At 40.0% G+C, this 15,337-nt stretch overlaps 1 protein-coding gene across 31 annotated transcripts in view; it reads left to right on the plus strand.

The window, feature by feature from the left end:
• Positions 1-15,337, plus strand: part of Rbfox1 (RNA binding fox-1 homolog 1) — a 1,956,039-nt gene that overhangs the window by 1,902,953 nt on the left and 37,749 nt on the right. For 21 of the 31 annotated variants that reach the window (XM_074060397.1, XM_074060412.1, XM_074060401.1 and 18 more), the window contains one exon: positions 9,438-9,477. The exons of the other annotated variants lie outside the window; for them this stretch is intronic. In XM_074060397.1, coding sequence (XP_073916498.1) covers positions 9,438-9,477 — 40 coding nt within the window. The remainder of the gene's footprint in view (positions 1-9,437; positions 9,478-15,337) is intronic. 31 annotated transcript variants of the gene reach the window in all.

Consider the following 15,337-nt stretch of genomic DNA (forward strand, 5'->3'; position numbering starts at 1 on the left):
AGAGACATTATTGGCTGTCACAAAGGAATGGAGTGAGGCAGTGGTACCCGGGATGCACTACAGATCCCTAATCCATAGTCAATTAGGCTTCAGTTGAGAACTCTCCTGTATGAAAAGTTGAGCTATACCCAAGCGTCTGAAACGGGGTTTCCCTGCCATTGTGACTACCTTTCTGATCTATGGATCTTTCTTGATCTACATTCAAGACTGTACTAAAAGGGTTAAGTGCATTTTCTTAAAAGCTTTGTTGCTTATAAATTTTTTAGAAAATCTGAATTAGCCTAGGTCATCTTTTACACTGATGACAAAGAGAAATACTCTTGTTCTCATTATTTATTCATCTCTCACCCTTCCAAAATAGTGCATTTGAAGTGTCTGAAAAATAAAGACAATGAAACCATGTGAAGAATATAAAGAAATGAATCTAGATGAAATCATCAAAAAGGAAAAATAAAGGCAAAAAAGTAAGACAGGGTCCATCAAGTTTCTTGTATAAGTCATTCAAGTTGACTCAATTCTGAGCTTTTTAGTGGATAAAACAAGAAATTAAAAGGTAGTGTAAACTAGATGCAGTGGCCCACGCTTGTAATCCTAGCTACTAGGGAGGCAGAGATTGGGAGGATCATGGTTCAAGCCCAGCCCAGGGATAAAGTTTGCAAGACCCCATCTCAGTCAATAAGCTGGGAGTGGTGTTGCACACCTATCTGTCATCCTAGCTATGCAGAAAGCATAAATTGGAGGATTGTGGTCCAGGCTAGCCTAGGCATAAAAGGTGAGACCCTATATCAAAAATAACTAAAGAAAAAAGGGCTTGGGGTGTGGTTCAAGTGGTAGAAAGCAAGTGAAAGGCCCTAAGTTCAAACTCTAGTACTCTACTCCCCCAACAAAAAAAAAGCGATAAAAGAAATTCATGGAATGAATTGGCCCTAAATTCTCTTCATGTCCCCCAAATACATCTATCTGCATGTCCTATGTGCTGTTTTACATGAGGAATCATATATAATCTTTATCTCATCCTCTCAGTATCGAGCCCATTTCATAGGTCCAGAAATGTAGAAATAAAGATTTGATACTCCCAAGGTAATATAATAAGTTATGAAGAAAAAGAAAGAAAGAAACTAAGTTACCCTCTGGGCTCCTATAATTGCTAAAGCAAGATTCATAAGTCATAAATACAAAATTGCACATTTACACCACATTATTTTGCCTGAAAATCGTTATCTCATCTTAGTACATGGTAATTGTAGCTTTTTGGTGTATAGATACCCCCAGTCAGTAGCTCACTACTGTATTGAGCAGAAAAAAAATACAGTAAAATTATATGGCTTATTCTCACATGAACAATTTATAAAAACCTCAACATAACACACCTGCTATAAAATTGAAATTTACTAACTTATAATGAATGTGCTCTTTGCCGAGAATAACCATGCATAACTAATTAATGCCACGTTCACCAGGGAGAGACACAGGCATTTCCAAATGGTGCACAATGTGTTTGTGACTATTTTGGATGGGATGCAATTATATGATTCCACCATTTTTCATAATCGTTCTGATTATAATCTTGGGTTGTATCACTTTGTTGATAGTGTTAGGGCTGGAATCCTGAAACCATAGTCAGAAGAAAAATTCTCTGCAGGAGGCTAGCAGAGGGGCAGAAAGACTGGTGTGGGGCATTTGCATGTGTATAGGATCTATAAGAGCAAAGTAAAGGTCAAAAAGGAAGAGACTGAACTGACTGTTTCACTGAATAGCAGGCAGCCTGGGGTGCGTTGCACAGAAAGAAAATTGTGAACCTGGTGTCCAAAAGGAAAGTCTCTTTTCTCTGGATTGTTTGGCTTAGGCTATCAGAAGTCAGCTTGTGTTGGGAAGGGAAAGAACAAAGTGGGACACAAAGCAGGAACTTTGCTGGACAAGAGTAGAACCTTGTTGAGTTTAGAGGAAGCCATTAGCAAGGAGGTTAGAAACTGCACCTGTTTCCAAGAAGTAACATTATCTGGATAAATGTGTTCTGGACATAGTATGGATTTCCTCTAGTCTCTATCCCAAACTCCTTTGGAGGACGGTTTCTAGGTTTGACTGACATCTTTAGTCCAACCCAGTACCTCATAATCAGGCCCTATTATACCTTATACCCTCTTGTGCACTGTTCAGAGACCAATGGCACCTTTGGAGCAATTCCTTTCTTTTGGGGCAGGGCCAACATGCAAGCTAAGAATGTCAATTAACATGATGGGTGATAAGGTAGGGTATGAGCTCCAAAGTACAGTCCTAAGTCCAGTATGGGTGTTTAAATAAGTCTTCCCAGAAAAGAAGAAATAGAACACATGTTTAAGTGCAATCCTTTCCTGAATTGCCAAGATAAGATCTTGTTCTGTGATTCTCTCCTATATCCAGGGGTCTTCATCTTTTCTGAGACATCACCTAGCAAACTGTATTTTGTTAAGGAGGTATTAACTTTTCTTATCATCACTAATTGAAGATACAGTTAACTCCCAACCTTCATGAAATATCCAATGTGAACCTATGCTGGTATTAAAATTATAACCAAAGAAGTTAGAACTGGTCCTAGGTTCCTATGTGGCTCCCATATTTTTCTCCCCTTGGAAAATTAAAACTATATAGATCCTGCAGAATTGCCATGACTGCTTTTGTGGAACCTTCTTGGAGTTATCTACCATTGAAAGAGACACAACAGAAGAGTCACTAAGGATGCCACTATCTGCATCTGGTTCCTGCACTCCCAGTTTGTAAAGAGCACAGGTTATGAAAAGGGTGTGTTCTATTTTCTCTTCCATACCTAAAAGGAAGCCTCTGGGGACATCAATATGTGGGCGTTGCTTCAGGGGCATGGAGGGACCAGAGGAACAAGTATGATCGCAGCCAGCAACTCTCTGATTACAAACATTAACTGAATGAGACTTGGTGATGAATTACAACGTAGTGTCTGCAAGAGTTTTGCAGTCCTTAGACAGATGTAAGTGAAGGGCCTAGGTAGCTTACTTCCCTTCTACAGACACAGTTTCCTTAATAGGAAAGTGAATGCACCTTCTCCTACAAGGCTGACAGAGGATGAAATAAGAAGAGCCAGGTAGAGTTACAACTTAGCGAGGTCTGTCCTGGACATGTGCTTAGTGAACTGTAGCTAGTCTTGTTGAGGTTGATGTAATTATTGACTTTTTATTAGCAGCCCATGCTCTTCCCTTTCTCAGTGCCCTCTTTTGCTTGTGTTGAGTACACAGGCAGATCTTGTGTTTCTCCCTTTATATATTGTTTACCTCTTTACTGAGAGACACCTGAAGTTCACACTCACCCACTGCCCCACAGAGATGATTGTGGACAGACGCACTTCATAGATTACATAGATTGTAAATAAGATTTCAATTTTTCAAATAGTGAGCAGTCTCAGAGAGTCAAATGGAGGAGATTTTCCATATTTCTTTTTGCCTTTGATTCTGGACTCTATTTTCATCAGAAAGCCACAATGTCCAGTCTGTTCTCTCATGATTCACTCATTAGGCAGTTGCCTCTCAGAAGAGTTTGACAGCTGATGGTCTGTAGATCCAGATGCCAGGTCAAAGCATTGGAGACCCACCCACTAAACTCAGTGTGGCATTCAATAGAAGAAGACAGCAATTAAGCCCCACCCCTCTCCCAGAGGAACCCCATTAGGCTGGCCTTACCAAGTTCCTGCTTTTAATCATGTAATTATTAAAAACTTATCAAGTGCCTTCAATGTACCATGCATGTTGCATGGGGATACAATAAGGTGTCCATTGGAGCATCATAGAAAATGTATGTTATTTTTATTCTAAGCCTAAGCTTCTAGCACTAACTCTAAGGTTTTGGTTTTTATTCTTTGGGTATCCTTGAGTAAGATATTCCACGCTTTCTCTGGGAATTAATTATGAAACTTCCTCATACAACTACACAGAGTTACCTTGAGAAGTATTTTGAAGAGACTGGATGGCACTCTGCGTGTAAGAAATCTGTGATAGTATCCAGGAGAAAACTTCTTAAAGTTGGACAGTGCAAAACTGAATCCCACATCTAAATCCTCCAGGAATGTTTCCAGATTAGACACAGACTCTACACTGTGTTTGTACGTCTTTCTGCATATAAATCACCCACACATTCTGACTTTATGTTTTAAATATCAAACCCTTGACCTGGAACTAAGATCATCATTACCCAGTCTCAGAATACTTTCCAAATTTTTCTCTAGCTTTTTTATTGGGGGAGGGAAGTGATATTTTTAGTATGATTTCTTAGTCAGCTTTAAAATATAACTCAAGATTCTCTTATTTGAGTGACCTTCAGTCAATGATTTTCAAAGGTTTTTTTTAGTAGGAAAGGGGAACTTCCACAAATGCCTCTAATAACCTGGTTAAAAATGCATATTTTCCCTAGGAAAATGCCCATGTGCAAACACACACATACACAATTATATATGAATACCAGTGAGCTTATGAATCTCCCTGATATCCATTTAAAACAGCTATATTTGAACACATTCAAAAGTTTAATTTATTTTCCAGTTGGAAGGGGCAGTAGGGTACAGAAGTTTTAAATAGCCTTTCTACACAAATATATTTCTGGTTGGTGAATATTATATTACACAAACAGATTGCATAGTTTGGGGCATCCTCTGCCTTCATTTGTTCTTTTTTTTTTCCTTTTTTTTTTTTTAAGTAAACTTATTTGTCATTGCGCAATCATTTCCTGCTTGTATTCATCCAAATATTTAACTACTGCTATTATTTCCCTAAGAAAATGAGATGCGTGTTTGCATTATGTTCTTGCAAAAGCATATTGCAGTCCCAACATGATTGACAAGCAATACAATTACCTTTGCATGGCTGGGCAGACCATCTCCACATTAAAATGGGACTGCACCTGTTCAATGCACGATAGCAACTCCCTTTTCTTATGACTGAGCTGGCTTTACCTATCTATATCTGCATCCTAAACAAGGACTTCCTTACTTAACTGATATATTAAGTGCGTCTAAAATGATGAGGCTTTAAAAAGGTATTGTATCCATTCTTGGAAACTATCATGGGACATGTAAGAACCTTTCCATACCCAGCAACTCCTCTAGAATAGGTCCTAGGAGGCTGACCTTCACTTTTATCTCCAATGTAAAATAAAATCACACTTGTGGGCTTATGTTCCACAAAGAAATGACTCTCTAAGTTTTTGAACCAGCAACATCAACATCACCTGCTACTTGCTACAAATGCAAATACTTAATCACCCTCCCCACCCAGAGCTGTTGAATGAGAACCTCTGGGCTGGGCATGAAACCTCGTCATCTGTGGTTAAGTAAGTCCTCCAGGTGACTCTGATTCATGTTCAAGTTCAACCACCACTGCCTACCATGTAGTTAAGAGTTTGATCTGTGTGGGTTGGAGATGTGGCTCAAATGGTAACATGCTTGTCTAACAAGTACAGAGCTCTGAGTTCAAACCCTAGTACCGCCTGAATAGATAAATAAAATCCCCCTCCTCCCAAAGAGTTTGAGCTATGGAACCAGACACCATGGGCTAGAATCCCAAGACGACTCTATTTGTTCCCATTTCTTCTGGTCTAGAGAGATGGGAGAGCATTCTCCATGGCCTGGGGACACTATGAGGACTTGATGGGCTAGAAACACAGCATGCTTGGAAAGGGACTGTCCCATAACAATTGCCCTGAAAATATTAGTAGTCATAGTAATGGCTCTTGCTGTGATTTCTAACTTAGGGAGAAAGCACACAGCATTGCAGTAAAACTGGCCGTCTATTTAGTGGGTCCATTTTACTGTGGGTAACCAGACAGGCTCCTGGTTTCCTGGAAATATCATAAAGGTAGATCACTCATCCTCACTCTCATTTCTGTCCAAAACATGCTCACATTGTACTTGGTGAAAACAAGCAAGCCTTTCACATTGGGGCTTATAAGACCAGCTAGAATTCTTGACTTCCTACATCCTGGTGCACTTTTGAAGACCATAAAGCTAGAAATAATACCCTTCTTCCAGGCTTTCCAAGGAGCCAGACACCTTCCAGCCATTGGGCCTTGCACCAGCTGTTCCTCTCATCCAGCCTGCTCTTCCTTCCTCTCCTCCCAGCTCTGACTTTGAGATTTCTGCATCACTTGCTCATCCTTCCTCTTCTCTATCACTGGGCCTGTCTCCTTCCATTACTCATTCAGGGCACCTGTTTCTCCCTGCTGCTGCAAAGCTCACAGCTGCCACTGTACCTTTATGTGCATGGCTTATGGCTATGGGCTCCATTCCCTATGAACTCCAAGAGGGGCAAAATTGGTGAGGAGAGGAAAGGGATTTCACTGTGCCCTGGCATAGTGGCTGGGGTAGAGTTTACTTTTCAATTGTACAGAGATAGTGCTTGTATTCAGTTAGTCTGAGGTTTTCAAAATGAAGAAGTCACAGTTTCTTTTTGGTTCAATGTCTCATAAATTTGGGGCATAAGAGGCCCAATTTCCTATGACCCACAGTGGAAGACAAACCATGGCAACTAGGTTACCCTACTGAACAGAGACTTCCTGAAGGCAAATGCCAGTATGTCATTTTGTCTTTTCTGGGATTTGTTCATAGAAACAGGCTTGATATGGAGACAGGCATCTGGCCACAGTGGACAAAAACTTGTTCTGGTGAAAGAAAGGACCAGTTTCCAGTGAGAACACACTTCAGCCATGTCATGTGATTCCACCTCTGGTTCACACTGTGCTCACTGGAAGAGCCCCCGAGACTTATACAGAGACAGACCAGGTCCTATTCTGTAAACATTTAAAAAAGGCATCTCCCCCTTATTTATATATTAAATTTTTATAGCTATTAATATTTGTTCACACCTGTCTCATCTCTTGCACTGGTCTAATTCAGGGTTGAGGTTTTGAATCTTAATCCTCTTCCTGTCTTCAGTTGACTATAGCCATTGTTGCTGAGCAACCAAACCAGACACAAACCTAAGAGTAGTCTCCTCCCTCATTATATCTTTCCTGGATTTGATAAAGAAATGACTCCCTGTTACCTTCTGCCAACCCCAAATGCCAAGCCAACATCCCCTTTTAAAATGTGGGAACCATTCACTCAACATTTACTGTACTTCTTCTAGGTGCAAAGTGAGGTGCCAGGCATTAGTGAGGTAAAATGTTGGTGAACACAATGGATGACTCTTAAAGGGCAAATGAGGCATATTTGCAAATACTTTTAATTTGGGATAAGAGTCTGAGAAACTGATGTTCATACTGTCAGGTAGACATTGGGTCAAAGACAGCGACACTCAGAACTGCAACATTAAGTATATTGCCTGTTATTTTGCAAGCATTATCTCACCAAGTCCCATACACATGTACACTTGTGTACCTTCAGGTGGGTACTTACCTCTCTCCCCATTCTACATGCGAGTATATGAAGCTCAGTTGTCTTAGTGATTTGTCCCAAGCAAATTGACTGGGGAGACTGAAACTTGACCCAAACACCCATATGTTTCCCACCTACCTTGGTCCTTGAATGGAGATCTACCTGCTTTTGGACAAGGATACTGGGAGAAAAAGCATTTGCAGTACAGAGATAGCATGCACAGAAGCATGGCAGCATGAAAGGATGAGACAGGAGTTGTCTCTATGTGGCTAAATGATAAGTTCTGGGGTTGGGGCTCAAACTAAGTATTTGTTGCTCACTTCTGTTTCATTAGATCTGTTCCAAGTCCTGTTGGTAGAGGCTGACCCTGCCTTCTGCCCCCAACAGACACTATCTTTTTATATTGCAAGCATTCAAACAGAATTCAAAGCACGGCTCAGGATGAAGTACACCTCTGCTTCTCAGATTAGGTTCTTACGCTGCTTGACAAGGGCTCTTGTGAACTATAGCCCTCCTGGATCAAAAAGGAACTACAGTTGAAAGCTACTCCTACCAACCTCCTTAGTGTGGGAAATCCCCTCCACACTTTAAGGATAATGGTACTTGAGGTTTAGTCAATCAACTCTGAAAAGCTCTGAGAAGCACACTTGTGTTCTCCAGCAAAGCAGTGTTACTGCTGTGAGTGAGTGTGTGTGTGTGTGTGTTGTAAACTGCCTGCCCTTGGCTTATAATGCTTGGCTTACTTGTGAGTCTATTCTGCTGTTGAAATCCTTTGATATCAAAGTCATGCTTCTATTAGCACCTGACTTTGTTCGGCAATAGGGCTTATTGGTCCTTTTCCAAAATCATAAATCATCTAGAAATTTCACAAGACAATCTTAGGGAAGGTTACTAATAACAACTACCATCCTTTGAAAAACATGCATTTAGAAATACATTTTTATACTGATCAAGATATCTGGGAATTCTCACAAAAGTTTGTGAGATGTAGAGTGTTCATACAGTCCTCATTAAGCCCTTCTTGATCTTAGTAAATTTAAGTCAGTTTTCAGTGGTCACATGGCTATAAGCTATGAATATTCCAGGTATTCCAAGTAAAATTGGAAAACTCCAGAATCACTCCCCTGCACCTTTGAAATTCCTTCTTTCTGGGATGACGGGGGGCAATGGTCAGAAGGCTGTGTCGAGGTTGGTAAAGTTTTGCTTATTTGAATATTACTTATTTGAATATACATGCACATACACACATACAAACACATGTACCTATGAGCATGCACACATTCATACACACACATTTATACACAAGGGCATGATATAAACAAGTATATAATATATAAGTGCATTCCTATATGTGTGTATGTGTGAACACACAGAACACACTTGCACACATGTGTGAAGCATACACATTTGTGCACATGCAAATATCACATGCTTACACACCACACACACACACACACACACGCACTCACAGAATTAGAGAGATTCTCCTACATTTACCGTTAAAGATTGGCAGAACTACCAAATGTAATCCTACAGCATGAAAGAATACAGAGGAAAACTTTTGACACCTTTTGGGTTGCCAAGTCCCCCTAAGGCTATTCAGCTCTAACTCAAATTGAAAATGCTACATCCCTGTCTCTCCTGCCCCCCCCCACCCCCCTGCAATCTTGTTTTTAAGCAGACGTTTTGTTTTGTGCTATGCGGGGAGCTCTGTGGTTTGACTGCAAATTCTGATCTTTAAAGAAGCTGGTGTCTGTCTAGGCATCTGAAAATACACCTCAGTCCTCTTTGCATTTCAAAGTTGTGCATTTCTGCACCTTTTTCCCAAGAGTGGGAATTTTGGTATCCAACAAAATGTTCCAATTCTGGGCCCACCCCAGACCCGAGCCTCATTCGCCTGGTTTGATGGACCGCTCTTATCTCCAACCTCCTTAATCAGTGTGAAACTCCTCGGTTCCTGTGTTTCGGATCTTGTGACCAGACTAACCTGGCCTGTGCGGGGGTTGGTGTGTCTGCATGGGGAAATGCACTAATATGGATGTTTTTCTTTGTGTGTGCACCCTTGCAGTGTTGTTTACCAGGACGGATTTTATGGTGCAGACATTTATGTAAGTATTCATTAACGTGCATGCCGTCCTTGTTTCTTACTGGAGTCATTCTTTTTACAAGTTTGCTGCAATTTTTCAGCCACATTTCCTCTTCTGGGTCAGTAGGAAGGAATCCAGCCGCCAGTCTCTCCAGGCGGAAGAACTGTTGCTCCTGAGCTCACGAGAGACATTGCTTGCTCTTTGAGTGGAATTAACTACTTGGTCAACTTCTGAATAAGTGCAGTTGCACCCACATAAAGGGGGGACTTTTATCTCCTGCCAAATTAAGCACCCCTCCTCCAAAGAAATGGTCTCTAAAGTTCTCAATATGGTCTACGTGTTTTCAGTGCCATTTTAGGATAACAGCTGTAGTTACCAACTGCAGAAGGCAAAGGGTATTTTCATGGCTGACATTTTTGATGCTTTCCTTATGAATACAATTGCTTATTTATCACAACAGCCCTAGGAAGATTCTCTCTCTCTCTCTCAAGGTGAATGATTTTTAGCAAGAAACATCTTCTAATTCTCTTACCAAAATGTGTGTGAACTGGAGCATTAAGCCCTTATTTTCTTTACCCTTTTATTCTCTTCATGTCTCCAGTTACTTGATTTAGAATTGTTTGCTAATCTGAGGTATAGTGCAGTGGTAGAGCATTTGCCTCACATGTGCAAGGCCCTAGGTTCAGTTCTCAGCACTGCAAAAAATAAAAAGTTTGCTAATTTATACCATTTTATTAAATTTCTCTTTAGGAAAGAACAGAATGTTTCTGACTCTGGGGCCATAATTAAACTTAGCTACCTTGATGTAATTATTCTCACACATCATGATATAAGCATCCCAATGGTATGAGAAGGACATAGAACAAACGCAGTTTAAAATAAGTGGACAGGATGAGGGTATTTTCTAAATCACAGAGTTTTTTTTATTGCTAGTGGCCTAAATAAGTCAGTGGAATCATATTTGTTGTTTTATACACTAGATAACAAAGACAAACAAAACCATATTTCTGATCAAATTGATGCCATTTACCAGAGAATGAGAAAGACACTGGTTATTTAATTTTATTCTTTTTGAATTTCAAATCATTACGATTTTGAAATGTCATATTAATCTCCATTAATGATGGACTTAGTTTATTTTAGTCCTATTGTTATTGCATCCAGTGTATTTACCATTATCTGTGGGTTAGTGGTATTTTTCTTTTGACTTTTGCTATAATAAAATGAGTGAACTACATGTTCTTTATTTACTCCAGGAGCAATCAATTTACTTTTTGTATAACTTAAGTTGTTTTTTCTCATGTATTCTTTTTACAGAGTTTCAGTTCATGCCATTAAAAAAAAATAGAAAAACAGTAGAAGGTATGGCTTAAATGCACACATTCTAGATTATAATATATCGCTAGCTAGGCTGCATCTTGCTCTGTAGATTCTAGAGTGTGGGAAATACTCATATCATTTAAAAGAAAAACTTGCCAAGCAGATTGGAGCTTGTCCCTGTCCTCAGCTGTATGATGATCCCAGACACCAGTCCACACAGCCTCCAGATAGCCTGGGATAAAACATACAAATTAAGGAGCTGAGGCAATAGTTGGCCTAATTGAATCAAGGGCTTTATTAATTTATTATTATTTATTATATTTTTTAATTTGGAAAATGGAAGGGTGTAGACATTGGATGGAGAAATTAAAAAATATATCCACTGGAAAGAAACCTACTTCCATCAACACTTGCCCAAGTTTCAAAAAAGTGTAGCTATCTCTGAACCAAGTTAAAATAAAAAGAACTTACAATTTAGTTATAATTCATTGAATGTCTGCTTTTCTGTGCCTCAGTTTCTTCATATGGAAGGTTGCAATAATATATTGAATCATGAATTTGTACTTTCTTGCGCATATTTCAAATTGGTTTCTTTTTCTAGCCTCATAGATAGTTGTATAATGGGAAGTAGAATCTGCCTGAAGTTGGGGCTCTGGGGATTCCACCAAAAAAAGGGAAAGGAATGGACTAGTAGGAGGACTTGGCTGGGAGTATGTCTGCATTGACTTATCCAGGAGGTGACAGCAGAAAATCCACACAGGTAGAATCCACAATTAGAGGACAAAGATGAGCTTAGGACTGGGGAATGTGCCAGCATCTACTCTTAGGTAGAGAGAGAAGTTCAGCCCAGGGAGGAGGATCACAGAAACATCCCTTTATGCTCTGAGTGTTTTTAAGAGCTATGTTTCCCACAGATTCTTCAGATTTGGGGTAAGCCCACTTATAAGAAAGGATAGCATTTCTTCTAGTTCTTCCCTGCCTGGTATCTAGGTTTTGAAAACTATTTCTCTCTTAATTTTCAAGTCATCCCCACCAGCCCAAATATTTTATATCAGTTTCCCACTGTTTATAAAAACAATAGTACTTTTCAAGGGCAATTTCAAATATGCAATGAGATGTCAGAAAAATCTTGTTGCAATATTAATTTATAATTTTGCTGGTCCAGCACAAGTTTCTGTCCTGTTTCCAAGGTGGTCGCTGGGACCTTGCAGACCTTCCTGAAAGTTTTGCTCTGGGTAAGGTGACAGCTTTGACACATTGCTGCTAAGGCATCTGTGTGTGGAGGACAGTAGTGAACTAGACCACTAGATGATCCTCCTTGGCAGCAAAACAAGGGCTCATAGGTGGCCTTAGGTTCATTTAAATGAAAGAAATTGTATGACTATTTCCCACACTCTAGAATTTATGAAGCAAGATTCATCCTAGCTACAAATATAATCTGGACTGCATGCATTTAAGCCACTATTGCTTCTATAACCATTGAGATACTAGTATGTCCTGTGAGTGGACATGTGCCCCAGTGCTCCAATTTTTAAAGGAATGGATGTTAAAGAGATTCCTAGACAATCCTGTGAGCATCTATTTTATTTAAAAAAAGTTTCTGGCTTACTCCTACAATCTCATTAAACATAGTACACAATCAGTAGGTTTGGGGAAATGATGAGAGATTCCAGGAGATGGGTTAGCCCATCTAACGGGTTAGTCACCCGTTATGGGTTTAAACCTCTTATTTCTTTTTCATGTTATTGGGCATAGTTGGTTTCTTCTGAATGAGGCAGTGGGGGCAACTGACATTCTTCCTGCTCAAATCCTTTTCCACCCTGCAGTAGATCAGAGCAACTCAACCACAGCAGCACACACTGGAAAATGGCTGCTCTTTCCCTCCCTTTGCCTTTGTTCTCTATCATCTTTCTACACCACCACCACCCCATCTTTCAGCCCTGGGCATTTGTTAGTCTGCTGGAGCACATAGGACTTAAAAAACCTGCAGGATCCCTGCAACCAGCAAGCCATGGCCTCCTATCTAGAATGATCCCCTATTTAAACTTTTCAGAGAAGGGACAGGGAATATGACCATAGATGCCCTGAAATTTCCAGAGGGGGTAGACTTGTCATGAGATGCTGTGAGCCAGAAGATAAGGTAAAAACCAGGGCAAAGAAAAAGCATCTATCCTAATTCAGGAGCTGATGCCTGCAGGAAAACACCACCTCTGAGCACAGCAGGGATGCTCAGGTATGTGCCTAGTGTGGGTGGCTACTTCTCAGAGATAAGGTCAAATCTTTGAGTCAGAAAGGAGGGTTGGTGAGAACATTGCCTGGGTTCCTTCTACCTAAAGCCATCACACACCACACTTTCGTTTAAAAGCATAAATTTTTATAACTAGCATAATAAATCTACAATATAACTATCATTTCTTAATGGCACAACTTTAAATAAAAACTCACTTTAATTTTAAAAAGTATGCCATGTTAAGGAATAAAGAAATAGCAGAAGTGATACAAAGTGAACAAACATTGGAGAACAAACATTTCCTAGACCTAAAAAGCCACCTGCTCTGTTTAGGTGGGAAGTAGATTTCATGAGGCCAGAAATTGACTGTGTATAAAAAATAAGTGTTGGTTGACCCTTCTCAGGAACAGATCAAAAGTAACTATTGAAAAATGAAAAGAGGGAGGGAAGGAAAGTATAACAGAGGTATAAAAATTGATTAATTATTGGTAGGAACTGGGGTAAGGTAGTGATGATCCGAACAATAGGATGAAGGGAAGAAGGGTAGGAGAGAGAGAATATATACAATATAAATGTCGTGTTGCTCTTCATTAAGGATTGCCTCAACTTCCCAAGAGGGGAAAAAATTATGTGTCTGCCTAGCGAGTGTGTCTCCATGAGACACTACTCCTAAGCTCTGTTATAACAAGTTTCTAATTGATACTATGGCTAAGCACAATTATATTAGCATTTGTGTCATTTTGCCATCCATTTATCTTAAATAGGTATCCTCATTTCACCCATGTTTGAGCTCAGGAGTAAGAAGTGCCAGGAGCTTTGGGTATCTGTGAAGCTGGAAAGTAGGAATTCCTCAACTATAGACTCCAAGTCTTTATTCCTGAGACCCGCTGTACATGTGGGCCAACTGGGAGGTCATTGTTAGACTACAGGGAGACAGCAATCTATCAAGAAAAGAAGCATCAACCAGGAGTGGTGGCAAATACCTATAATCCCAGGATTCAAGAGGCAGGATGATCTTGAGTTTCAGGACAGCTTTGGGTACATTATGAGACCCTGTCTCCAAAAACAAAAAAGGAAGGAGAGAAGGAGATGAGGGAGGAGGGGAAGAACAGAGGGAGGAAGGAAGGAAGGCGCATCTATGAGAGAGACAACATGCCCACCACTTAACCTGTATCACCTCATCTCCTCCTCACCACATCTCAGACAGAGGCAAATCTCATTACCTCCATTTTTTTTTAGAAGAGGAAATGCTTTTTGCAGAAAAGGGGTGAAATAATTTGGCCAGAGATTTTCACTAATACTAAGGGTAGAGCCCAGATGAACTGGCCAGAGTTTGACATCCAAACATTGAACAACAGATTAATGTTGTCACTAAATTTGAGAAATGCCATGAGAGAATGGAGAGGATAAGGGTGAGATGTAACAATATGGAGGGCATGGGACTAATGTCTATACCTGAGCCATTCAGATAAGCAAGGAGAACTCCTGGAGAGAGAGAGAGAAAAAAAACAAGGACTTTAAGACTCATGGTTCCATAAGGTTGGATTTTAAAAGAAAAAAAAAGTCAAATATAATTAGCTGGAAAGGAAAACTAGATTATATAAGAAAAAGTTATATGTGTACACATATTTATGAAACAAGTCCCCAAATCCCTATGACCAAACACCTTGATGTCTGCCATGGAACCAGTGAATTTCTCTTTAGACTCAAACCACTGGCAGGAAAGTTCACCCATGAGTGACTCTCCTCCCCAACCCTTGGTTTCTGGTCTGTGCAAGGGTACCATTGAGCCCTTGTCAGTGTTGGATCTAAATGAACTGATCGCAGGTGAATGGTACATGTATTAACAGTAGCTCTTTTAAACACACACAGGTTTTCTAAACAACTATATTAAAATTTGCTTTGGAAGCTTCTATGTGAATCGCATTTGTGAAATGCAATTTTGCTGTGTTGTTTGTTCAACTCAAGATGTGAAGGTGCTGATGCAAATCTGGTTGCTACTGATGCTAAATAATTAGCATCAGAATTAAATCCTCAGATATGCCAAAGAATTCCAACCATGAGACAAAGAGATACTTGCAATAGTTTTCTTGAGTTGGGCGTGGTGGTGCACACCTATAATCCCAGGAGTAGGGAGGTTAAGACAGGCAGATCTCAAGTTTAAAGTTAGCCTGGGCTACATAGTGAGTTCCAGGCTTATCTGGACTATACAGTGAGATCCTGACTCAAAAAATAGAAGATAGATGATAGATAAACGATAGATAGATAGATGATAGATAGATGAACTTGAACTATTGAGCTGTGCTTTGAAAGCTAAAAAGCCATGAGATT

This window comes from Castor canadensis, chromosome 17, assembly GCF_047511655.1.
Source record: "Castor canadensis chromosome 17, mCasCan1.hap1v2, whole genome shotgun sequence".
NCBI classification, from domain to species: Eukaryota; Metazoa; Chordata; class Mammalia; order Rodentia; family Castoridae; genus Castor; species Castor canadensis.